The sequence below is a fragment of the Eumetopias jubatus genome, unplaced genomic scaffold (genome assembly GCF_037043125.1).
Source record: "Eumetopias jubatus isolate StellerSeaLion01/CBP00866 unplaced genomic scaffold, mEumJub1_p1.0 scaffold_2, whole genome shotgun sequence".
In the NCBI taxonomy this organism is placed as follows: domain Eukaryota; kingdom Metazoa; phylum Chordata; class Mammalia; order Carnivora; family Otariidae; genus Eumetopias; species Eumetopias jubatus.
The window spans coordinates 30223651-30251126 of record NW_028274808.1 but is presented as its reverse complement, the minus strand read 5'-3'; the positions used below and the strand labels follow the sequence as shown (position 1 = coordinate 30251126).

The 27476-nt window shown below is 37.8% G+C and overlaps 1 protein-coding gene across 2 annotated transcripts in view; it reads right to left on the bottom strand.

The window, feature by feature from the left end:
• NRG1 (neuregulin 1) overlaps positions 1-27476 on the bottom strand; it is a 1087163-nt gene that overhangs the window by 133679 nt on the left and 926008 nt on the right. Inside the window, exons 4-5 of one of the 2 annotated variants that reach the window (XM_088020943.1) lie at positions 19224-19274; positions 16897-16947 (exon numbers count right to left, since the gene is read on the bottom strand). The exons of the other annotated variant lie outside the window; for it this stretch is intronic. Coding sequence (XP_087877069.1) covers positions 16897-16947; positions 19224-19274 — 102 coding nt within the window. The remainder of the gene's footprint in view (positions 1-16896; positions 16948-19223; positions 19275-27476) is intronic. 2 annotated transcript variants of the gene reach the window in all.

The following is a 27476-nucleotide window of genomic DNA, read 5'->3' as shown; positions in this document are numbered from 1 at the left end:
AGAGAAAGATCACAATGGTTCCTGCTTCCATGGTGTTATATTTTAAGGGAGAACCTAGTTTTCCTAATCCCAGTCTGGCACAAATGCAAATACTTCAGAAGTGAGAATCCATGTCTTCTCCTGGATTCTCTTTGTGTGGTAGATATATTCTGGAAACACTGTTTTTTTTTTTTTTTGTTTGTTTGTTTGTTTTTAAAGATTTTATTTATTTATTTGTCAGAGAGAGAGCACAAGCAGGGAGAGCAGCAGGCAGAGGGAGAAGCAGGCTCCCCGCTGAGCAGGGAGCCCGATGTGGGACTCGATCCCAGGACTCTGGGATCATGACCTGAGCAGAAGGCAAATGTTTAACCAATTGAGCCACCCAGGCATCTCTGGAAACACTGTTTCTTGTATGTGCATGTCTAAGTATCTGAGATTTTTCTTCACTTAGTATCCAGTTATGAAAATATTTCTTTCTGATAGTGTTTTGTTTTGACTAATGATAGAAGAATGCAGAAATCTGATTCCAGAAAGCACTATGCCTAAGCAGGAAGACTTTGAAAGTATTGGACAATTAGAGGCAGAAAAACATAATCCATCTATTTCTAGCCTCAGTATCCATCAAAACAAAACAACCATCAAAACAGACTAGGCTATTGTAGTTATTTGATGATGGGTTGATTTTTTTAGATGTTATTGGCTTGATTGTTTTTGGTGAGTGGGTTAAAATACATAAACTGAGTAAAATACTAATATATTTTATTATTATCTTCTTGGTGAATCGAAGACTCCTCAATTTAACCGGTGATGACAATGCACAGTTTTAAAAGAGGGTTAGCAAAATTTTCTGAATCATTAAGGAAATGTTTTCATTTCACAGAAATTCTGACATTTCAAAGTAGAAAAAAATTGTATTCAAAATCAAAGAGAAAAAATTATACTACATAGAGATACAGATCTGATGATTTAATTTAAAATTGGCTGGTTGTAGAAACTAGTTTAATCAATAAGGAAATTCAACATGATTCAAAGAAATAAGTATTAAACATTTTGACCAATATTAGTTCTGATAACTACGTAGGCTTTGTAAAACCCTTGACACGGCAAAAGCTAAACATGACCAAAATAAGTGTCACTATTAGTTATAAGTCATCATATTCATAAGTACACGAGCCATTCAGATTTAAACCGATCGTTATTAAAGAAACCGACAATAAAATGAAGAGGATTAACATCCTTTCTCCACTTAGAAACATGATTTTTCCTTCTCTCAATTAATTCTGATGAAAATATACAAGGCTCTAGAGCACCCTGCTTCTCATTCAACATCTAAGTCAATTTGAATTTTTTCATCCATACAACATAATTTTAATGCTGAACAGTCATTCTGTGAACGTCCAATGATGGTGTGTCCGATAAAGCGAAGAATACATACTGAGGTGGAACTTTCTTACTTTACATTAATATTGAAGGTGCATCTTAAAGAACATTGCTAAAGAAGTTTCACTTTTAAAAATTGGTTTCTCTTGTTTAAATACTAATATCTCTGTCGCTCAAAATAAAACATTAATTTTTAATAACATAAATTTACAAACACTTTGAAGTTAGAAGTATGATATATATTACTTACTTTGCTATAACTCATTATCATAACATTTTTCCTCCTTTATTCTAAATCCAGTAACTTGTTATACCATCAAGCTGGAGCATTATGTATTATCTTTAACCATTATCTCACTATTGTTTTTAAGAACAAGTGTGCACACACCCAAAAAGTAAATGGATTGTGTGCAGAGTAAAAGAGGTTTTAAAAATAAGTAAATTAGATCTAATTATGGGCAATAGAATTTCAAAAGGTCCTAGGTGAACATTAGCACTGTTGAATTTAAGATGCAGTTTAGTCAGTAAAGACATTATTTTTATGTATCATGTTTATGTCTACTATAAATATTATAAGCTTTCCATTAGCATTAACCCAGTGATTAATGCATGTATGATGGAGTCAGGTTCTAATCAGTGATAATAACTGCCTACAACTATTTCCCCAACCGTTCATCTCCCCACTCTTTTATCCTGACTAACAAAGACATGCCTACCAAAGTCTAAGGGTTCATGTAGTTACAGGAAACCAGATGCATTATTTATAAGGATGCAGAGGCTAGAAAGTTCGGCTATGTCGCTTACCCTAGCAGTAGTAGGCTCTAAGCTATTGGCAACAGGAACCTTGCCAGTGCATTAGAAGATGAGATAGAGGGATCTCTGCCAAATAAAATAGCTAAGTAATAACAAATGTTAAAGAAGAGCCTTGGGGGTTGGAGGGAGTCCTGAGCTCAGGGCTGGAGCACAATTCAGATCACCAAGCTTTTGTAGTCAATACAGAAGGAAGAGCTGTAATCCCAATTAATTCTTTGTGTCTTATCTTTCTTGAGTGCTGGCTTTTTAATTACAGTTATACATTTTTTTTTTTAGTGTTACTACAGTATCTGTGTACAAATGAGAAAATTACAGCTGGTATTAAAATAGGTATGGTGCACAGTATCAGACTGCAAGCTCAGGGATTATTCATCGTGTGCTCGTGTTGTCCACCCTGTTTAGAAATCCAGATCACTGTTTGAGTGATCCAGGACAAATTGGTATTTTCTCCCTTTGATTTCAAAGAAAAAAGAAACCCAACCACGAAAAAGCCACAATTTCTTACTCTTCATGTGTTCCAAACTGATACATTGCTACAGAGGGACACCTGTCATGGCTTTAAGTCGATTCTGAGATAGTGCCATTCAAGTTTCATTTTCTGTTTAATCATCGTCCGTCATTTGGAATTTGCACTACCTCGCAACAAAGGGCTGCATGCTTTAAATGTTAGCAGCAGCAGGAGATGAGAATGCCATCTTGCCTGGGGAACAAAACAACCCTAAAAACTGACAAAATAAGTCAATCTAAACACAAAAAAGAAAACTTACTGTAAAGATTGTTAAATCAAATAACCTTCTATATCAATCTGGAATTTAAGCAAAAAGTTATGATTTTTAGTCTGCATCTCAAAACTGATCTGAAAATTGCCATCAGAATGAAGTATGCAGTAGTTGAGGCTACATATTACATGTTATGTTTGTTTCTTATAACCCGAGTTTCAGATATTTAATGCACACACCTTTTATCAACCATAATGCACTGATCATTCTCTCTCCATCCCAAAGTGTGTGTGTACTACAGGTTCATGGTATTCCTTCTAAATTATCCAAGTACCAAATGAATATAATTTGTTACCTAAAACTTTCTAGTTTTAATGTTATCATAGTAAATGTGTGTGTGTGTGTGTGTGTGTGTGTGTGTGTGTGTGTATTTCTGTACTTTGTTCAGGAACCTTGATTCCTAGAACTGATTTGGTCCAAGTAGTCACGTTAGAGAAAAAGACTATTTTCAAAAGTAGCTGCAATGATCACTTACCCTTTAGAGTAAAAGGTCACAAGAGAGGGGGCTCCTGGGTGATGCAGTCGGTTAAGCATCCAACTGTTGGTTTTGGCTCAGGTCGTGATCTCAGGGTTGTGAGGTTGAGCCCTGCGTGGGACTCCACATTCAATGTGGAGTCTGCTTAGGACTATCTCTCCCTCTGCCCCTCTCTCTCCCCACTCTCTCTTTCTCTCTCAAAATAAATAAATAAATGTTAAAAAAATAGAGGTCACAAGAGGAGCCCTCTGAAGGTTCTTCTTTCACCCTCTACAATCAGTGAGTGAAAAGAGCATAGGACACAGAATCAGAGAGGCTAACCCTGCTTCTGCTGCCACCTGTAATATAACCTTGACAGACACGGACTTGTCTGAGCCTCCTAGTTTACTCATTTATATAATGGGACTAATACATATTTATTCTCAGATGAAAGCACCTGACAAGTGATAGGTGCTCACTAAATGATATTATTACTACTTTATTATTATTATTACTAATAATAATAATAAAAGAAAACTCAACCTTAGTAAAACTCTGGTGGCATTCTCTTACTCCCAAACAAGTATCTCTTCAGCACCACAGAGAGGAACAGCGACCAACCAGTTAATATATACATTTTCAGACAATTTGTAATAATCCCATCTAAAGTGAAACAGATTGTTTTAAATCACCGTGTAAATGAGTATTCATCTAAAAATGAAGAAACTTTCAGGATATAGAAACCAGAAAAAAATCTGAAATAGGAGCAAAGTGTGAAATATTTCTCAAAATGGTAAAAATTCTCTAATATTATTTAAGTCAATGTTATTTTTTTAAACTTTGATTTTAAAATACTTAAATATGTTTCATGATTTAAGATTTATATGGCTTTCCAAAAATTACATATATGTACAGCTTTAAAAATTATAATAATCTAACTAAAAAAAATCACCTTGCTGTTTATGTTTATATCCATTTAATTAATACTTCCTGGGAAACAGTGTAGTGATATGCTATGGGAATGGGCACTCAAATAACCCCAAATTCCTTCCTTCCAGACCTTATATTCTGGCTTGGGAACTGATGTACACATCGTGTCAATAACAAGTGGCAAGCTTGTTGAAGCAAGAGCTATGAGACAACCAGAAGAATACCCCTGGGGGTTGGAAGATAATCTAACATCTTGTTACATCAATAAAATAATGAAGAGTTTGCTTTCTTCCTTGATTAGACAAGGAATTTTTTTTTTTTTTTACAATTTCAGAGAGAACACAAGCAGGGGGAGTGGGAGAGGGAGAAGCAGGCTTCCTTCTTATAGCTTTGTAGACTAAGAATTAAAATAACAATGATCTGTTCTCCAATATACCCAGGGCTGCACTTCTACAAAAGGAGGGAAGTGAGTTATGACATTTTGAAAATTATTGAGACTATCATTGCTGGTCCTATTCTTTATGAAAACCTTCTCCACTAGAAGCTTCTGTTAGACTTACTCCTCAACGCACATTGTACACAAAAGGTCACAGCCAATGTTCTGGAAACTTTAGAAGAACAAGTAGGAGGTTTTACTAAAATACTTGTTTCTCTTTGTATACAAGTAGTGGATGTCAGGTTTCATTTTTTCACTAAGCTGAACAATTTTAAGCCTCAGTCCCCTTCACCTGCACTGTAAAAATGTTTTTAAAGGTTCCAATAAATCCCTTATGTGCCCCCTGAGTCACCTATATCCTTCCTAAAGCTTATCTTGCTTTCACACCCAGTCTCATTTGCACATTCACAGCAATTCTGCTGCCCCCATAATCTATTCATTCTCAAATATACCCCAGAACTCTTTGTATGGTTTATTTTTTTTTTGCAGATAACATGAGGATCAAGCCTGAACAAGATGCCTTTCTGCTTTGGAGTATTAGGGTTGTGAAAATAAGAAGCTGCCATGAGGATAGCTGAGAAAAAAAAAAATCCAGCTGGACCAACTAAAGGGAAATGTACAAAATTTGTAAAAAATCCATTATGGCTGCTTAAATAATTTTCCCTCAGATATGTGTAAGGCGATTTCTCTTCATATTTCCTCACATCACATCTTATAAAAATATCCTGTCCGACAAGGTGCGTTCTGCCTGGAACAGTTCATCATTGGTGGACCATGTTATATTTTACAACTGTTTTTAAGTAAATGTAGCAACTTCCTTCTTATAGCTTTGTAGACTAAGAATTAAAATAACAATGATCTGTTCTCCAAGTTACACTATTTGTGAATGGCATGGATTTTTATAGGTTAATTAAATAGCTAGAACTCTAAATTAAAATGCAGAACAACATTTATATAAAACATTATAAAATAACATTTAATGTATTTCCTCTTGCAGATTCTTTTTTTTTTAAGATTTTATTTATTTGACAGAGAGAGAGACAGCAAGAGAGAGAACACAAGCAGGGGGAGTGGGAGAGGGAGAAGCAGGCTTCCCACTGAGCAGGGAGCCCGATGCGGGGCTCGATCCCAGGACCCCGGGATCATGACCCGAACCGAAGGCAGACGCTTAACGACTGAGCCACCCAGGCGCCCCAGATTCTTTTTCTGAACATATCTTAATTCTCACATGAGGAATGTGTAGTTGAAAACTCAATCAAATGACATAGAAGCTTCTTGTCAATTAATCACTCCTTTCAATAAATGAATTTTAAGAAATCAAGAGATGAATCATCATAAAGGAATATGTTGTTTTTCAATATTTAGTCATTTTAATTGATTAACTTTATTAATTTACTATATGCATCACTCAGTTATAATTAGACGTATGTTTTCAAATATACTACTTCTTCCAACTTTGGGTCAATTCTATGGATTTTAGAAAATAAAAACATTGGGCGCCTGGGTGGCTCAGTTGGTTGGGCGACTGCCTTCAGCTCAGGTCATGATCCTGGAGTCCTGGGATCGAGTCCCACATCAGGCTCCCTGCTTAGCAGGGAGTCTGCTTCTCCCTCTGACGCTCTTCCCTCTCATGCTCTCTCTCTCTCATTCTCTCTCTCTCAAATAAATAAATAAAATCTTTAAAATGAAATAAAATAAAATAAAAAATAAAAACAAAAAAACACAAATTTTGCCTAATGAAAATAAAATTGTTCAAGAAACTTCAATTTACCATATACATTTCCAGGTAACCTAATCAAAAATATCTCTTTGAATATCTTTTAAGTCCATGTATCACGGGTAAGTTTCTGAAAATCAATAGTAATTCAATTTACCATACTGTGATTATCCTCATCTAAAATTTCCAGTTGTTTCTAAATCCTTTAAAAATTCCCTAAACTCCTTTCAAAACTCTACTTAGTGCAAAGTACTTTCTGATTCCTCTTAATATTACTTGGCCTTTTACGTTTAACAGTAAATCGCAGATTTTCATCATTTTTCTTAAATAGGATAAATTTCAGAATTCTGATTTCCTGGTAAAATTATTGAGCTTTAAATATGAAGCAGAAACAATTGGCTACTTAAAAAAAAAGAGACCAAAGTAAAAAAAAAAAAATCATTATCCAAATAATATTTCCTTTTAAATCACATGCCACAAAATGGGTAAACGTATTCTATCTTAAGCAATATTTAAAAAAACAACTTGATTTAAGTCTGCCCCCCCCCCCCGTATTCTACTTTGTATCATGAGCATGTGTCATTATACACAATAGCCCGATTAACCATAATTAACCTTTCTACTTTACTGCAAACTACTTCAGCCCAAGGACTATTCTCGTTCATCTCCCCCAACCCTCCCCCCCTTCAGGAAATACACATCACAGTTCCTAGCATCATGCTGGGGCACTGTGGGGGATAGATTGTTAACTATTCACTTATTTTAATCAAAGAGTGAGAAAGTTCTCAGTGATCTAAGACTCAAATAGCAAAACTTTTTAATTTTACACTTGCTCTCTGACCTTAGTTGTCACTTGGCCTATCCCGATCTGTTTTGGTACTATTCTGACTATTGGAATGAAGAGATTAATAGCCCCAAATTCCTTTTAAAAATTAAAAAACTGATGATATTTTTTATTACAGCAAATAAAAGTCCTGCAATATTTAACAAAACCTGTCTCTGTCTCTCCTCTATCTCTCTCTTTTTCCCTCCCACCCTCTCTCAATTTCTCTCTCCTTATCACATATTTTTTTAAAAGATTTTATTTATTTATTTGACAGAGAGAGACACAGCTAGAGAGGGAACACAAGCAGGGGGAGTGGGAGAGGGAGAAGCAGGCTTCCTGCTGAGCAGGGAGCCCGATGTGGCGCTTGATCCCAGGACCCTGGAATCATGACCTGAGCCAAAGGCAAAAGCTTAAGGGCTGAGCCACCCAGGCGCCCCTCCTTATCACATTTTTTAAAAAAAGATTTTATTTATTTATTTGAGAGAGAGAGACAGAGATAGGGAGAGAGATAGCAAGAGAGAGTACAAGCTGAGCAGGGAGCCTGACGCGGGGCTCGATCCCAGGACCCTAGCTAGGATCATGACCTGAGCCAAAGGCAGATGCTTAACTGATTGAGCCACCCAGGCACCTTTCTCTTGTCACATTTTTTAAAAAGCCTGATATTCACTTTAGAAGAGACTCTGGAATATCTGAGCAATGAACAAAATGATAGCTCATATATAATGAACAAAGTCAAACTATACACCAAATCTCTAAATAAGAGATAGTTATGGACCTGAATGGAGATGAGCATATCTTTAGACTATAGCCCACATTGGCCCATATAATTGGTTTTTAAAGATTTTGCTGACTTCTAGTAGACTGAGAGATGAAATGAAAAGTGCCATTCCAGTATTGATTATTAGTTGAACTCTGAATACATAGCACCTTTATTAGAAAAAAAAACGAATTAAGTCATCAAACACCTTGTATGCTAGATGCTTATAATAAGAGTAGGACAGAAAAAAGTGGGATCTACCTACAGATGAACTAGTGGAGACATTATTTCCTCAGTGGTGATACCTACGAGGCTGGTAAAGCCTCAGAAAGGGTGACTTCACACTTCAACAAGACCTGTGGACTTTTCTGTACAATATGAAATGGAATGGGCTAACCATGCTTCTTTTCCTTCTCTTACTGTTAAAAGAAAGAATGGAAGGAAGGAAGGAAGGAAGGAAAAAAGGAAGGAAGGAAGGGAGGGAGGGAGACGCAGTTACTCTGATGAAAGAAACTAGTAATTTTTCAAAATCTACTTAAGCATAGATTTTTTAATAAAAGAATCTGGATCAAGCAGACTTTGACTTTTAACTCCAAAGTCAGAACATTTTACAGGTTTCAAAACTGCTTCCCATGCATTCTAACTTGAAAACTTTATCTCATTTTTTTTTACTCTTTTCTCCTTTTTTTTAAAGATTTTATTTATTTGAGAGAGAGAGAGAGAGAATGAGAGAGAGAGAAAGCACATGGGGGGGAGGGTCAGAGGGAGAAGCAGACTCCCTGCCGAGCAGGGAGCGTGATGCGGGACTCAATCCAGGGACTCCAGGATCATGACCTGAGCTGAAGGCAGTCGCCCAACTAACTGAGCCACCCAGGCGCCCTCTTTTCTACTTTCTTCAGAAAAGCATTAAGTTTCTGGATTAAAAAAAAAAAAAAGAGGGTATTTTTAAGAATGATTATATAGTCAACTCAGAGGTTCTAATAAAGAGTCTTTCAGGTATTTCAATTGTCTTTGGTTTTCCAACTCATTTTCTGTAAAAATTTCTGCTTTATTTTGTCTGCCCAATTAAACAATGTTCAATAACATCTATTTTTAATTTTCCTTTAAAATTCTCTGTGAGATATCTATTTCCTGATTCTTCTCAAGCTGTCTGTTCATTAGCCATAGAGGACCGTGTTGGTTTTGCCTGTCTGGCCCACTTTGCCCTTCTTTAGGGCATGAGTGATGAACCTCTACCCTGCAGTTCCCAAGGGGCTGAGCCCATCTGCCTCACTGACCCAAACACACACAGCAGTGGATATCTGACCCCGCCCCTGCCCAGCGGAAGTCATTAATCCCCCCAGATACAGTAATGATTTTCGGGGTAGGCATATGACACAGGTAGAGCCAATCAGATTCTTCCTTAAATTCTGCTGTGTGGATAAGGAGTAGACTTTGTCTTCTTTTTATATTATGGGTTGAGTGGTTACAGGCTTAGAGATACCAGCAGTTATCTCCTTGTCGGGCAGAGAAAGCCCACTAAGAATGAAGCTAACATCTGTAGAGAAACGAAGCATAAAGACTGAGAAACCATTCCCTTATGAAATTGAGGCTCTGGATCAAATTGGGCTGGTTATGGAAGCCGACATACTCTCTTTATATTTAAGCCCTTTGGAGTTAAATTTCTATAGCCTGTAATTGATAAGCTCTTAAATCACAATCCCTGTTTTATATTTTGCTGCTGCTTTATCATGTTGCTTCTGTCCCTTCCTCTATCTTATTCTTCCCTCTGCCCCAGGGAGAGAGCTGTTTCCTAGAGCTCCCCGGGTCTAATTTAAAGGCTTCTCTTCCCATCATCTAATTTGAAGGCTTCTATTCCCATCTTCTTATTTCTCAGATCCCTAGATAACTTGAAAAAAAAAATAAAGAAATAAAGAAAATAAAGAAAACCACCAAGTTCAGCATAATTTATCAAAATCTTGCTAGCCCTGTTCTTCTAGAAGCTTTCTTGATACATACCTGTCTCTATTCCCTTGCCTCCACTCACCATTTAAAAAATTAAGACTCTTGTATAAATAATCCATTCCACTGCTCTGTCCCAAATGATTAAAAACACTTACTATAGCTTTTACCACTCTGAAAACAGGAAAAATAAAGACATCCTCCCCTCTTCCAGCTGACGTACAAAAAGACTGACGAATTTTTTTTAATGTTAGAATATTTCAGTAAAAATTCCCCCAAGGAATAAAATACAGAGAAATAATTGCTCCAGATCTGATAATTTTCCACTAATGAATTATTCTATCATACAAATAATTTTCAGGATTTAAGATATCATGCACTAAATCAAACAGTAGTTAGTCTGGAATAAGGCAGTGCATCTATCCCAAACATAAACTACCACCAAGGGAGGTATGTATGCCTGTTTGATGAAGATCAGACTCCTATTAGCACAATGGCTCTAAGAGTATTCGAATCTCTGTAAAATAGTGTATCTGGAAATACACCACACCATTCTCAAAATAAGAAAGCCAACAGCAAGGTCACTGCAATAATTCTAGACCAACACTTCTGCCTCCTTTTTTACTATTAAACCCTTGAATTGTGTTGCCATTAACTAAGGACTCACCTGTCCATTTCATTACCTTATAGTGTGTGGAAAGTGTATCACTTAAATAAAAGCAGGCTTTGGGGTAACCGGGACTAATGTGATTTCATTCCTGGAGTCTTTATAAAAACTGCATCTTGATGCTTTTCTTTTCTTCTTCTTCTTCTTCTTCTTTTTTTTTTTTTTAAAGAAGGCCTTCCCTCAAACTAGCTGAACAGATCCCCTAAGATTTTGTAAATAAAAGACCATAATATTTGCTATCAGAAGATTCAGGTTTAAGTCTCTGCTCTACCACCTATTTAATTTTTGGAATTTGGACATGTCAGAATGTCTGAGCCTCAACCCCTCGGCCGACAAATGGGATAAAATCTAGGTCACAGAGTTCCTGTGTGAATAAATGACTCAATATATAAAAATACGCCTTATAAAATATACAGCATGATACAAATATCAGTTATGTATATGTACACCTATACATATATGATTTATGTCATGGTTCAAAAGAATAATTTTGTAAAGGTTAATTTCAACTGAATACAAAACGTTAACTATTATTTCATTATAAGCCTGACCAAAAGTTTCAAGATTATCTTGTCCAGTGGTGGAATGCAGTTAGAGGCAGTGAATGACTTTAGAAAGGTCAAAGGCAGAACTGAAGAACTATATTACAGTTGCAGGTGGTATTTTAAGAAAAAAAGTAAGATATAGTCACTTACAAAATGAATGAATGACCGTGAAGGCAATAATTTGCCTGAGCAAAGGAATGGCTGTGATATATACCTCCGTGCTCCAAGTCCCTTCTTGTCCTAAAAATCTCTAAGTGTCTAGGCAATTAGAAAGATGGAAGTAATACTAGTTGGGCAATTTCCTTTTTAAATTATTTTCTTATTGCTATCTCATGCATGGGAATTTGTTTGTCATTCTCCACAACAGATGGAGCCACCACACCCTTGAAAATGCCATGTTTAGAGAAACCTGGAAACACAATTTGCATTCAGTTGGAAGTAGTGCTCCAACGGTGACAGGACAGACTTCATATTTTGCCACCAATAAAGATCGGAAATTGAAATGCCATTTTTCCAGCTGAGAATATTTAGCAAAGGTCCAGGCAGTTTCCTCTACCATTAAAGGAGGTAAGTTAGTTGCAGCTGAGGGTGGAATGTAAGAAACATAGCTTTAAATCTCACCAAGGGACCAGCGGATGTGGACGTGGCCCAATCTAATCAATACATATCACTGTGTTATTCCCAAGTGAAAATGCTGTATCTCATTATAACAGAAATGTCCTGCGGACAAAAGACATTTTCCCCTTCAGCTAGCTCTTTTAGGTGCCAAATTAAAGATTGAATTGTCCGTTTCATTCAGAGATTTCAAAGAGGACTTCCTGGATAAGTTCCTTTGCATTGCAGCCTTAGCTGAGAATATATAATATTTTCAAAAGTGATTACTTGGCATAGAACTTTCAGCATCATCATTTGGAATGCAAATAATTAACTCCTTTCCTCCTCCAAAAATAAAGATATTTTCCTACATTGTTCAAACGAGATGCAAGGACTCCTCTGATTACCTTTCTCTCTTCAAGGCCACATCAGTGTTTCATTTTTCTCTCTCCCACAGATAGGGGAGACCACCTAAAAGCAAAGCTGTGCTAAATGATTCACATTCATTTTCCCACTTTAGGCTTCCATTGTAGATTTGAGATAATAAACAAGATTATATAGACCTTAAAACTGAGTCTCAAGGAGGTTAGACAATTTGCCTAAGATTACCTAGTAATTACAGCATTGTATTTAGACTTCTGAGCACATGTCCCCCCAAGGTGTGTGTTCTGCCCTTTTCCCCTCGCTGCCCGGCATGCTTTGATGTGTGTAACACACAGATCACACGGGCTCAAGTGGTCCCAGGTCATGCATTTACCTAAGCTACCACCCACACTCCCAATCCACTTCATGTCAAAGATTACTTTCCAGCCCATTCACAGAATCTCATTCCTTTTCATATAAGCTTTTTCTTTGAGGCAACAAAACCTCACATATCCTGCATAGCAGGCTAGTGGATTGCCTGGGTTTGAATTCTGCTTGTGCGACTTCGGACAAAATTTATCAGCCTCAACATCTGAAGAATGGATTAAGGTTTTATGAGAACCATGAGTTATGGTTCTCCATGCAAATTACCTACCACAGTGCCTGGCACACAGAACGCCTTTAACAGATGTTTGCCATTATTATTATTATTATTATTGTTAGAAACACATTACTATTTAAGACCATTTCCAGAAACTTATCTTTCTTTTTTCTTTTTTTTTAAGGATTTTATTTATTGATTTGACAGAGAGAGACAGCGAGAGAGGGAACCACAGCAGGGGGAGTGGGAGAGGGAGAAGCAGGCTTCCCGTCGAGCAGGGAGCCCGATGCGGGGCTTGATCCCAGGACCCTGGGACCATGACCTGAGCTGAAGGCAGCCGCTTAACCAACTGAGCCACCCAGGTGCCCCTCTTTATTTTTTTCTAATTACTATTCATTAGACTTTTCATTTTTGTTTCCCTCGTTTATATATTAAATTGGAATAGATGGTTCTTAATTCAGTAAAGTGACTGGTATTAACAATTGTACTTTTTTATAGCATTCAGTAAAATCGTCAGCAAAATAGGGACACGGGCAGATGGCACTTCAGAGAGAAGTCATTAACGTTTGTTCTAAGCACTTCTTTTACTTTTTTGCTGATCCTATGTAAAGGAGGAACAAGAGAGTTCTACTAACTGTTTTGTAAGGTTCACATTCTTCTCCTTATACAATAGCACTTATGTGTAACAGGACACTCATTTAGCAAATTACACGTTTCAAGTCACACAAGCCACATTTACCAAAACAAAGTAAATAAAATAAAGGAAAATAATGTTAATCTTTACCAGGAGATCATTATCAGAAACTTCTTGAAAATTTTACAAATTAGCAACTCTAAAAATAGTGAGTGTCCAGTGCAAATTTCAATTCCAGTTTCAAAAAAGAAATAGTTAAAATTTTCCTTCCAAAGGGAAGAACTAGTACCTTTGATATTTCACCAATATTTATGAAATGCTAGGAATAATAAATAAAAGGGGAAATAAATGATAAGGTATTTGTAAATGAAACATAAATCCCTTAAAACCTCCAGTCAAGAACAACTGCTTTATTGTTACAGTGATTTTTTAAAATTTTTTAAAGATTTTTATTTATTTATTTATTTGAGAGAGAGAGAGAGAAACAGCATGAGAGGGGAGAGGGTTAGAAGGAGAAACAGGCTCCCTGCTGAGCCAGGAGCCTGATGTGGGACTCGATCCCAGGACTCTGGGATCATGACCTGAGCCGGAGGCAGTCGCTTAACCAACTGAGCCACCCAGGCGCCCTGTTACAGCGATTTAAATAATTATTTAAAAGTTTAAGATCCAAAACCAGTATTTTAAAATACTTCTGATTCATATTTGGTAACATGAGAAAAATGCGTATGATACATTAAGTAGATGTAGGGAGGGTGGATAAATAGAAAGCCAGAATGAAAAACACTGATAAGAAGAATGTGTATTAAAATATTAGCAGTAGTATTTCAGATAGGTAGGTGGGCAATGCTTGTTCTCTTCTTTTTGTTTTTTTTCTATCCCAACTGGAGTTACAGAGGACAAAAGTAGAACTTTGAGGGCGGGCGTGGTCAGGGAAGGCTCTGAGGAGAAGCAGGATGCCGGCAGAAAAGACGGACTTGGCATCCTTCGGGGCCTCCGAGCAGGGCCAAGGGCATAAACTGACACTGCTGAACCCTCTCAGGGTTTACTCAGCCACGAGAGGCTCTCATCAACAGGACTGGCAGTAAGGAGCTGCTTCTGCACACAGGTGCGCACCTTTGTGCCTAAAGAACGGAAAAGTAACAGGGCTGCCTGACCCCAAGAGCACACCAACTCATCATAATACACAACAGGTTTGCTGAAGCCATAGAAAGCTTTTCAAAATGTACACAGCAAACACCAGTGCCAAGAGTTCCAAGAATGTAGCCCACACAGACATGATTATATTGCAAGAGCATGGGTCACTTTTCATGCGTGGGGATTTACTGGTGTCCCCTTTCTCGTGGAAACAAAGCAAAAAGGAACCTATTCTTTGGCGCTGATTATTTCTGACCCATGTAAACTTTCCCAAGGCCTTCGACTCTTATATATCATTTGAATGTTTAAGTCCCACTTCTGGCTATTTCTGCTTCCTCAAGTTTCCCCTTCAGGCTTTGCTAGATGGAGCTCTGTTGACGTCACAGGGTTCTGCACTGCGGAGTCCTCCCTCTGGATGGGTTGAGCGCCTCACGCCGCTCTCGCCAAGACTGGACTTAGGATCCTGCCACTCTTGGTTATAGTTTTTTACAGAGTGCATTTTCATGAGATTAAGAAAACGTATGCACGAATCAATTCCACAGTATTTACTGAGAGCCGAGCATGAACGGGGAAAGGGGGGGAATGTATGAAAATGGTGCACTGAAATATTTTAACATGATACTAAAATACAAAGCCTTCTTTCTTAGTCTTAAACTTTTACCAAATATCAGGAACTAACTCTGCTGAGAGTTAGAGATCAGGGTCAGATTTCAACATTATTTCTCTCTCAACAGTACTGCAATGGATACAAATGTAAACTGAGAGATTCATTTCAGTTCCCTCAAGCTCTGGAAAACCCAAAGAAGTATTTCCTCTATTCCAAAACTACTCGGATATGCTTAAGGATAGCATCCATCGCCCCGTTAATGATAGCAGGAGGGTTCCAATTACAAGAGTTTCAATAACTTTATTCAATGAATCATGCAGGGGAGAAACTGTTCCCAGACAAAATGCCAAAAAGAAAAATCTAGTATTTGCCTTTGTATAATAAACACTCAAAAACCTAAAACAAAGCTCAACATGATTCCTTAATGCTAGTTAGTTAGAATCTATATAATTATACTAATCTTTTTATAAGTAGAATTAAATAACAAATATCCCAAGTTCCCCAGAAGGGATTATCGTTTTAGACTATGTAATGAGTATCTTTAGAATACAGAAGAAGCCAATTTAGTCCTCTCTGGCATCTTATTTCCTGTTTGATCTCACTAGATTGCTTCCATCAATCTAGTTAAATGATGCTTTATTTAACTAAAATATAGTCAAAACATCATACTTCTTGCGATAAAAAAATATGTTTACATCATATCGTTACAGTTCTGGTACGAACCCGAAAGGAAAGGCTTTAGATTCAAACTGGATGTATTTAAACAGATGGACAAAACAAATGAAGTGGCCTAAACTACCGACCTTCCTGCAAGTGCTTCCTACCATGCTGACAGCCAAAGGAAATTGTGCCTTAAACACGCTCCCCGGGTTGGAATAGAATAATTGGGAATATCTACTTATTGAGGAGCTTCTCAGACTGAGAAATAGATTTTAAATAAAGAGCTAAAATAAGGGAGAGAAAGACTGTAATTATAGGTTTTATTTTCAAGGTCTGATAAATTCCCCCGCTGGATATCAGAATTTAATTCGACGCTATTCACAATTCATAAGTATCAAAACTATTTTCACTAGTCCTTGCTAATTTCTTAAGTTCTCCTGACATGGCACAAAGCACCAATCAATCTAACAGTTGTATAACTCCACAAGCACAAAGCACATTTCACATTAAAGAGATGAAAACTCATCTGAGATCTTGCCTAGGGACGTGCCTTCAAACATTTTCATAATTGCTATCAAATTTGAATTAAGGGCATCTCTATATATAGTTGCCTTACTCTATCCAGGCAGACTTTATATGAGAACCAGGGAGCTTTAGAAGAGGCCCCGAACGGCTGGGTATCAGGCCTCAGGCAATTGCTAAAGGCAGCAAGACACACTAAAAACAACTGAACATCGATGTTCTCCCCGGCTCACCCAGAGCCAGGCCTCAGAGGCTCTGCAGTCATTTTTCAACATTCAAAGACACTACATTATAACACCACCACATATGTGGTGTCTTCTAATGTGCACGTGTCTCTTAGGGGTAGGGGGTATATCTAATCCCTCCCTCCCCCGCCCCCCGCCTCCCACAAGCCTAGAACAGGGCTGTTCCCTTCCAAACAGCAAATACCAGCCGGCTCCCAAACTCCTGATGGACTGTTCCTCAGTGAGGATGGAGGATCGACAGGAACACCATCTCCAGAGGCAGATACTGTCTTGGGTTAAAAACTAGCGAATGGAATATTCAAATATACTTACATGAAGAAGTATTTGCTCCTTCTGTTGATACTGATATTCTAATGGGAGACTCTACAAAACAAAGAAGTGAAATGAGGTTTTATTGAGTCAGGTGGCTTGCATTCTTGGGGATCTTCCAGAAGAAGAGGACTAGGAAACAGTGCAACAGAAGAGCCGAAGCACTGCAAAGCTGGAGGAAGATGTGTGCAATATTCCGAGACCACGGAGGACTACTTCTGTAGTCCAAACCCAAAGGATGAAAATGGAATCGGTCCACCTGCAGAGATACCCCGCATACCAACTGGTGTATGAACCTCCGAGAAACATGACTCTGAACAGATCCACAGGACAGGTGAGATGGCCCATGCCTTCTCTCAAGTGTGGTCTTGACTCTCAGAGACATGAAACCAAAGAGAACAATCCCCATATTCAGAAAGAATGAAAGTCAACTTTCACTCACAGAGGGGAAAAAAAAAAAAAAAGAAGAAGAAGAAGAAGAAGAATGAATCTGTTCTCAGGCAACATGGTCTGCATACACACCCTGACCTAATACGGTGCTGAATAAAGTCCATGCATGATCCACTGGAGCAATTACGGTAGGATCAAACAAACATGCTAAATAAACTCATAATAAGGTCACTGAAGGTGTACAGTGGCAAGATGCTCTTAGGTAGCAAGTACAAAGGAAGGAAAGCTAGTATTTAAATACAGACAGAGCATAAAACACAACTTATGCAGAAAAAAAGCATGGGACCTAAGGGTTTTTATTAGTCAGAAAGAAGAACAAGTTAGTATCAAAGAGGGACTGAAATTCAGCAGCCAGAAAGTTATAAAGATTCAAGTCATATATCGGAAAATAATAATGATAGTCACTCCGATTCCCAAGAGAAGCACCACATAATCTGAGAAGCCCAGGTTCCTAACAAGATCTATGGAGTCAGACAGTGAAGTCCCTTAAAAGAAGGGGCTTGTGCTATGCTATGCTTGTTCCTTTTTGTTGTTTTTTTTTTTTTTTACCTCTATCTTTCCTCCCCTCCCTCCCTTCGCTCTTGCTTTCTTCTATTACTCAGAAAAGTACAACCCTCTTAGACTCCAGGGTCATCCCACCCTGTAACATGCATACGTCCATCTTAGGAACAACACACGAATATGCCCCAAACATGGTCAAAGCCATCTGGGATACAGAGAGATTCAACTTTTATGATCTTGAACAATGGCTTGGAAGGGAAGAGGAGAAACTGATGAAGGTAAGTCAAAAAAGGCTGTGTTCGATCATATGGCCTCCTCCAACTTCCCAACAAGGTACTGGCCATAATGAAGGAAATCAATGAAGACAAAACATTAAATACAGGGTAATGGGAAGGAATACTGGGCTAGCTGGAACGATCTGCTCTCCTACTTGCTGAGACATATGACTTAACATTTCTAATGCTTCAGTTCTCTCATCTGTACAATGAAGAAAAATAATGTCGTTTCACACATCTATTGTGAATACCAAATGAGATGTAGAAGTCTTTGTAAACTGTGAGGTGTCATGTAGAAACAGGTTATCGTTGTACTTCTGAAGTGAGTTTTGAATCTTGGACTCTAAAAATTTGCCTCTCATTAAATATGAATTTTTAAGTATTCCAAGGTCCTCTTAACTATAGAATAACAGAGGATAAGGAAAGTAAAAAAGAGAGAGAGAGAGACAGAAAGAAAAGAAAAAAATTCACAGCAGACTAATTAAATTCACAGCTAATGGAGAAATCAATGAATTATGGTTATACATGCATTAGTAGAGCTGGGTTAGAAGTGGCTAATATCTGCTCAGACTATAAGTGCTACCGGCAAATATTACAGGCAAGGAAGAAACAAACAAAAACAAACCAAAAAGCAATGCACCAACATTTGGAAAAATTCAGGCACAGAACGGTGTTTTCTGTAAGTTCAGGGACCCATAACTGCTCATTAGGAGCCCAGAGGTCAGAGATGGGACACAGACACATTATCCAGGAATGAACTACGGTGGATAAAAAGAACAGAGGCAGCTGAGGCACCTAGAAAGGTTGTAAAAACTCAATGTATAACCCAGATGTCATCTTTCCTGGTCTAATGTCACTAAGTTGTATCGAAACATCTCTTTTCTCCATGCGTGCCTCTCAGGCCCAACTTCAGACACACACCAAGAACTGTACCCCTTTACATAAAACCCCGAAAGGCAAAAGGAGCCAGAGAGGAAATACTGGAGCAGAAAACCAGAGCAGCTACAGTTTGGATGCAGAGAGGATTCTGATTAGTAGAAGGTACAGCCAGCAGTTAGGTCTGTCGTTCTGGTTAGTAAAATTGGGTGAGCTTTTCCTCCTTACCTGAAGACACATATGCTCTTTCGGTGGAGGCTGGCATTCCAGTGATGATGTCTATAAAAAGAAAAGGTGATAGGAGATTATGATGTATAATCAGGAGGCCAGGAGCCACTTCCACAGCCTGCCTTCAAACCGAAAAAGAGTGTAAAGAAAGAAAAGGATTGCAAGAGGGTGATGAAAGCCCAGGCTCTATCCAGCCCGAACGTCAGAAATGCAAAAAAAAAAAAAAAAAAAAAAGGCTGTCCAGATAAGTAGTTCTTCTTTCTTGGGCAAAGAGCATGAGATGAGCAATGCTGGAGTACGTAAGAAGGATTCCCTGCCCCCACGGGGCTGGTGAAGGACAATATACAGCAAGGAGGCGGTGGGTTCCTTCTCAGAGAGGAAGGCAGATGGCAGACGTAAAAAAAATATCAAAGCTGTGGTCAGAATTTTTAAGTTATCAATCTTTGGAGAACTACATGTTTGTTCGAAAACAAAAGCAAGCGATGTTTCTCGTCGGGATTGGTGAAAAACGTCCAAGTTCTGGCATTGAACTCTACAGAAAATTGCCAGTGATAATCCAGATGGGTGCCTTATCTGACAAGAGTTTTCCGCTCTCCGGGCAGGCACAGAGTAATAGGGAGCTCCCACCCCAAGGGAATGAAGGAGAAACTACATATTGCTGGACATACCATTATGGTGGGAATTGTGACAGTCTTGTTTAAGCTTTGACATGCTTTCAGTTTGCTGCCTTTATAATGGAACAAAGGACGATTACATTGTCTAACCAATTGTCTTCTTCCCATCCTTCTGAAAAGAGTTTCACTTGCTAAAATCTAGTATTTTCAGTAAGGCATAGTTTTATGAAGCCTGGAAAGATGTAGTGATGCAATGATGAATATCATTCAACCTTCACTGTTGGTATAATTATTGTTAAATGACAAAATAGTACTTCACTATTTACTAACCAGGACAAAAAAGATAAACTGAATCTGTTGTAATATATATATATATATTACAGAAGTTATCAGAATCTACTAAAATCCTAAGCAAATCATATATATTATCATTTTATGTTTGAATTAACAGCCTGTTAACCATGGAGTTTGAAATGTTCACTCTCAACATAATCATCTTTAAATACAGATACGACCATTTCAGGTTTCCATGGTAGGACTAGTCCAGTAGGTAAGAAGATTTAATTTAACTGGCAATGTTTCTTCAACCTCAGACACTTCTCTAGGAATACAAGGTTTTGTGGAATCAGAAGGGGAAAAAAAATAGCATCTGAGATTCAGAAGGGATGTTTAATAGGAATATATAAAGATCAGACATCTATCTTTAGTAAGACCAAATGTGCTTCTCTTGTGAAAATTAAGTAATGGACAGTCCTTTCTATTCAAATGTTAGGAAGACCAACCATTCAAAGTGTAAGATTATTACCAAGCCACCAACGTAGCCTACATTGCCTCTTAACACCCACAAAAAATGGGAAGAAGTGAAAGGAATCAGAATGGGAAGGTGTACAATATCCTTTGGATTTTCTCAAGCAGCATGCATTAAAGAGGATACTCTGAGTTGATAAATGGCAATATCTGTTTCTAACACGACTACAACTAACTTTCTTGATTTGAACTACAGAAAATGAAATGGCTCTTCTTTGGGGGGAAAATTTAATCTGAGAGAAAGATTTTAATCAAAGATTCACAACATTTATCTTTCCCTATGAATACCCAGAAGAAGATCCACGTTTCCAAGCAAGTGCCCACGTTAGGAGAGAGGTCTCCTTTTCTGTCCTTCAGGACCCATCACTGACAGGACAGCCAGACTGAAGTCATAAGCTCAGGGTCACGAGAATTGGGCAGAGGTCCCAATCCCAGCATGAATATCAAGACTCTTTTCAAATTTATTTTTGACAAACCAAGTAGCTGTCCACTGTGACCTGCCAAGAAAAAAAAAAGTGGGAGCTTTTCTATCTCCAACATAAAAGATCTCAGATTAGAGGAAAGGTTAACCATAACGTTTCCTTTTTAAATTGAACGTTACATAAAAATACCAGAACAGGAGGTTACTATAAAAATCTATCTACACAGAGACAACTTAAAATAATCTCCCTTCCTAAAAAAAATATTAATAATAACAATCATCTCCCTTGATATTTACCCTGGAGACCTTAAAAACGTCCTTAACAATTATGGCTTTAAATAGAAACCTTCTGAATTTTCTTGGGGGAAGCACAAGTTAGAAGTTGTATACTTCTACACTAAAAGAATCTTGCTAATAAGAAAAATTAACCTTTTTGATTAAAATCACTCAGCAAAAGGGGACCCCTCCTACACTGTTGGTGGGAATGCAAGCTGGTGCAGCCACTCTGGAAAACAGTACAGAGGTTCCTCAAAAAGTTGAAAATAGAGCTACCATATGATGAAGCAATTGCACTACTGGGTATTTACCCCAAAGATACAAATGTAGTGATCCGAAGAGGTACGTGCACCCCGATGTTTATAGCAGCAATGTCCACAATAGCCAAACTATGGAAAGAGCCAAGATGTCCATCAACAGATGAATGGATAAAGAAGATGTGGTGTATACACACACACACACACACACACACACATATATACAATGGAATATTATGCAGCCATCAAAAGGGATGAAATCTTGCCATTTGCAACAACGTGGCTGGAACTGGAGGGTATTATGCTGAGCGAAATAAGTCAATCAGAGAAATACATGCATCATATGATCTCACTGATATGAGGAATTCTTAATCTCAGGAAACAAACTGAGGGTTGCTGGAGTGGTGGCGGGTGGGAGGGATGGGGTGGTTGGGTGATAGACATTGGGGAGGGTATGTGCTATGGTGAGTGCTGTGAATTGTGTAAGACTGTTGAATCACAGATCTGTACCTCTGAAACATATATGTTAAAAAAAAGAAGATAGTAGGAAGGGAAAAATGAAGGGGGGGAAATCGGAGGGGGAGATGAACCATGAGAGACTATGAACTCTGAAAAACAAACTGAGGGTTCTAGAGGGGAGGGTGTTGGGGGCATGGGTTAGCCTGGAGATGGGTATTACAGAGGGCACGTTCTGCGTGGAGCACTGGGTGTTATACACAAACAATGAATCATGGAACACTACATCAAAAACTAATGATGTAATGTATGGTGATTAACATAACATAATAAAATTTAAAAAAATCACTCAGCAAGCATTTTTATGCGTTTTGGGTAGAATTCATATACTTACAAAACTATCTTTTGTTATAAGCGATTGAAAATAATTTTGTTGCAATTACAGATTTAAAAAAATTAAGTCCTGCAATCTTCTTGATGTTTATTTAAGCAATATGTTTTTTCCTGCAGCAATTTGGTATATTAAATTTAATTTATAAAGGACATCCCCTTCATTAGTGCAAATTAGTGAGGATTTAGAATGATCAGGAACTGAACACAGCTGAGCAACTTATGCTGAGTAGGCAAGTAAACATAAGGAACATTAGTATATTTGCCATGTTTGAATGCTTTTTTAATAAATCAGATCTGCTTTCAAGAAAAAGTTGCAGTGTCTGAAAAATGACACCTTGTGGTAAGGAATTTTTCTAATTATTATGCATGCATGACTTGTTTGAGATTTCACCATGAGCACAACATACCGAATATAACTATTTGGCAAAAGACACATATACGTATATACAAACATACATATGATGTGTCTGTGTGTATTTAAACATCCACTTCTGTGACTCCTTGTTATTCTAAAATTACAGTTTATTATTGTGTGTGCAAAAAATATGACCAAGTCATCTTGTTAAAGATTGAAAATGGGCCCACTTATTTATTAGCACTAGCAAAGATGACTTAAGGAACGTCTTCAGTGTCTGCATTCTTGCTCATAATGAGAGCTTACGAGAAAGTAACTGAGAAATGCTGAAATTAATAAATGACGTAGGAACAGAATGGATATCATACACTGAAAATACGACCCCATTCCACTCGTATTGTTCTTCCTTATTAGCCTTCGTGGGAATACAATATAATACAACATACATGGAGACTGCTTTCTCCATTACAAAACATTTTATATTCATTGTCAGTGTAACTATAGCTGGTTTACCAATATCACAGCATTTCCAACAATGCCATCCATTTGGGAGAGGGGGAAACTAAGCCTATTACCCACATGAGCCAAGTTTTTAAAGGACCTATCGATATATTAGGCAAATTTTGTGGAAATATTTTTTGTTCATTTCAAAGGAAACAGCAAATTTATTGCTATGAGCCCAATGTTCCTATGGGATCTTGAATCTCACTCAAATAAGTTTTCCTGCTGATTAAAAAAAGAAAATCTAGTAGAGGATATATGATTGATTAGTTTTATATTCTCTTGTATTAATCTTTTAAAGACTGCAGTACTTAATTAATTTGAAAACCAGGTAGGTCTATTATTCTCTTCCCTAATCTGATGCCCAGGAGTTTTTATGGAGCTTCCTTGCTAAGAATTAATTGTGAAATTAAGGTTTCCTGTATAAAGACCAAGCCAAATGCAATGCAAATAAAAATGAACATACAGTGTACAATCTGTGTAAGCATGGTGTATGTGGCCTCTTAAGGGGCCGTATTTAAATTCATGAAAGGAATCCACCCATAACCCACCATGTAATGACGGCTGCCTGTGAGATCCTTCTTTATACGAAAACTCAGCTGGTCTTTGTTAGACCCACATAGTCCCAAAAATAATTAGCAGATTGCATTTGTGCATATCTGTCTACTGTATAGCAAATTCTTTTTTCCAAATAAGATCCGGATTAAAAGGCACTGGAAAAGGAAGAAAACATAAATTTTGAAAATGTAACTTAACATAGTGGTTGGCCATATATATGCACATACATATATACATTCTTTTCTAAATGTTCGAAAAAAGTAAAATATGGTCATTATTTCACTCAAGCATATAACAATTTAAGGAGAATTTCTTGGGTTTTTGTCATCATTTCATTTATACCTAGTTGCTAATCTAAGCAAATCTAAACAATGAGTTTCACTGCAGGAAGTTCCTAATATCTGATGGAAGACTTTTATGGTCCGAGCTAATTTTTCCCTGATAGTTACATAGCTGTGTTTTGAAATTAAAAATAGTGTCAAATAGCAAGGTCATCTTGCTACATTTTTCTTTTTTTTTTCTGGGGAGAAAACAATCTCTCGTGCATATCTTCTTTCCCCTTACCCCTGCCATCTCTCCTAGAATCTTGTACCAAAATATATTTGAAACATCTTTGTGCAAAGAAGGTACTTGTGTGAAAATTTCAGTATATCACAAGGAATCTTTTGCACATGATGAAATTTGGGTAATTAGCTCACAGCACCATACCAGGATCTTTCTGCAAGGCAACCTGTGTAGAAAAATTACCAGATCACAGTTGTGTACTTATTGGAGAAATATGGGAGAGATGAGTGAGGTAACACAAAATTAACAAAATGACTACTATTTTGTAGGAAATATAAATTAAAATCTCAAGAGGAGTTCTACATAATATAATGTTTTCACAACATGTTCTTATTTTTTAAGACGTTTTTCTAGGACCCCCAGAAGGAAATGAAATTCTTGAGAATTCCACTCTCTCAGCCCAAGTCAATAATAAATACACATTTAGGGAGAGAAGGCTTGGCCATGTGGCAGTTTATAACCACAGTAGAGTGCTCTTTTTCCCTCTGAAAGAGTGTTTCTGTGCAGTGTTTGCCCAAATTTCTAAGGAGACAGGGATGTGACAACACAAGTTTGTGTATCTGAGTCCCAGAGAGCTCCGGACCTGAGCTGAGACTTCTTTGATAACCAGAATTGATCTGAATATAGCAAATTCAATGAGAGCAGTAGAAGAGGCTGAAGGATCAGAAAGATTATTTTCTTTCTGGTTGTGCCGCAACTAAGCCCCTGAGGTGTTGGGGAAAAGAGAGTCTCCCAATATGCAGAACACATCGGCTTTGTCTCTCATGGTGGCTGCCAAGCCACAGGCTCTGACGAAAAGCAGACGGCCCACAGCCTCTGAGGAGAGGGGCGTTTCTAGGCGGCCATGTTTCCAGTTTCACTCTCCCGGGTTGAGCCCATGGTGGGCACCTGACCAGAAGGCAGATGATTCCTAAGCTCTCTAGGTCTTTCGAAATGGTCTGGCACATAAGTGCTGCCAATCAGATTCTTGCAATAGGGAATCTGATTTGGGAACTAAGAAAACAATCACACAATAGGAGTTAAAATGGAAAGAATACCTTAAAAAGAGCCATGAAGAAAAATATGGCCAAGTGAGATCATAAACAGGTTAAAGTCTGTAGTTATAAAGAAGCACCGTTGAAAGCAGGAGAGGTGAGACGATGAAAGAAAAAAAGCTACAAGAAAATATCTGAAGCACATTAAAGGCAGAGACACTAGAGAGAAGATCCAGAAACTCTCGTTTACTTAAATCTTTAGATATGCCCGGGGTTACATTTTTCTCCTTGACGCCCAGTTATAATGAAGTTCCAACTCTTCCCCAGAGAATCCCTCTCTCCTTATGCCTCACACCCTTCCTTCAGTTTTTTTTTTTTTTTTCTTCACAAACCAAAGAATCTACTTAAACATCCCAACACACAGTCAGGTACAGAGTGAGCTCTACTGGATCAAGAATTCAAGAAATCTGGGTTCAAGTCCTCATTTGCTACTAAATATCTTGTGATTCTAAATGTGTCTGCTTTCAGATACATGCTAAGTTCACATTTCTTTTGAAATACAATGAGAAGGTTGGATAAGGATGAACTATTCCTAGGGTTCTAAGAAGAAAATAAAAACAAGACCACCTTGCATTGTAACTGAGATTCTTTAGTATCCCTCAGATGCTCTACGTAAGCCAGTAAGACCTCATTCTGTAAAGAATTTTAGTTGGTTGTTTAAGAATGACTTCCTTACAATTTTCCGAGAACTTCTCTTTACTCTTGTCAGGTAAAAAAGACTGATTATCAAAAACATCCCAACTTGCATTTCTCTATGGTCAATACTAAATATTCAAATTCGAGACCAGTTCTTGAATGAATTAATATGGAAAAATGAACTGGATGTCTGTCCTACCAGAGAAATGTAAAAAGCCGTATTATCCCTCAGCACCCCAAAATGAATAAAAAATAAACCCTATGGGCTTTTGCCAGGAATAATATAGTAGTAAATAATTCACTGCTTAATCCTGTAAATCAGAAAACCTGGAATATTATAATAGTACTGTAAGCACTCAGTGAGACCATGACACTTATTCTAATTGTATTTTCCTGGGAATTTATAGTACACATAGCTCTACAAATTTAATCCAAGTGTCAAAATCATAATTCAATAGCATTTACCACGGGGAGACACATTGAACCAAGCCAATGACAGGCTGAGAACAAGCCACTGAACATGGCACAACAGAAAAAAAAAAAAAGAATAAGCCACTGAAATTAGTTTTTAAATTTGTGTTTCAAGTTAGCATCCTATAAAATTTCTCATGGGGTAAAATAACACCAGCAACATACTTATTACTTAACCTGTGCTGATGAAAAAGTAAAGTGATGCTACATTTACTCATATAAATTTTAAATGGCTTTTACATTTTCAGCTATAAACGCAGCTCCTAAAAATAGTGATGGAAACTACTTTTCACTGTTGTCCTCTACCCTCTGTAGAGGGAGGCATTTAAAATTAGAGTAATGAACTCTGATTACCCTGCAACAGAGCAGTTCACTGGGGAATCCAGAGAAGGCTGGGGATTAACCTGAGATTTTTCCCAACCCTGTTTCATATTTTTATCTTACTCCTTTCTCCCTGTCCTAATAAGTAAACAGACACAACTCCATCAGTCTCCTATGGAGTTGACCCTTGAAGTTACTTTTGCTCTCCCCTTGCTGGTCTTGCATGTTTACCCTCCTGCTTTCAGAGACCAGGCCTCTGCAGTGGGCACTCTTTCCCCTTTCCCGCCGGGAGGGTAGCAGTGTCTTCAGGCTTGGCTTTATAACACATGACAGGGCATGCATACACAGTAGTTAAGTGCCATCATGCAAAAGGGAAAAGACGCATCACAGGGTTCTGAAGTCACATTTTATTATTTCAGGAGATGGAGACGCTCCCTGCTCTATCTAGCTCATCATCAGTTTCTAGAGATGACTCCATCAAATTGTGGAGGAGTCGGGTATCCCGAGCACACACCCACCAGCTGTGGTTCTTTTGCTTCTTCTTCTTTGGGTAACTCAGAGAAGTGGCTGGGGGGTAAGTGACACCTTC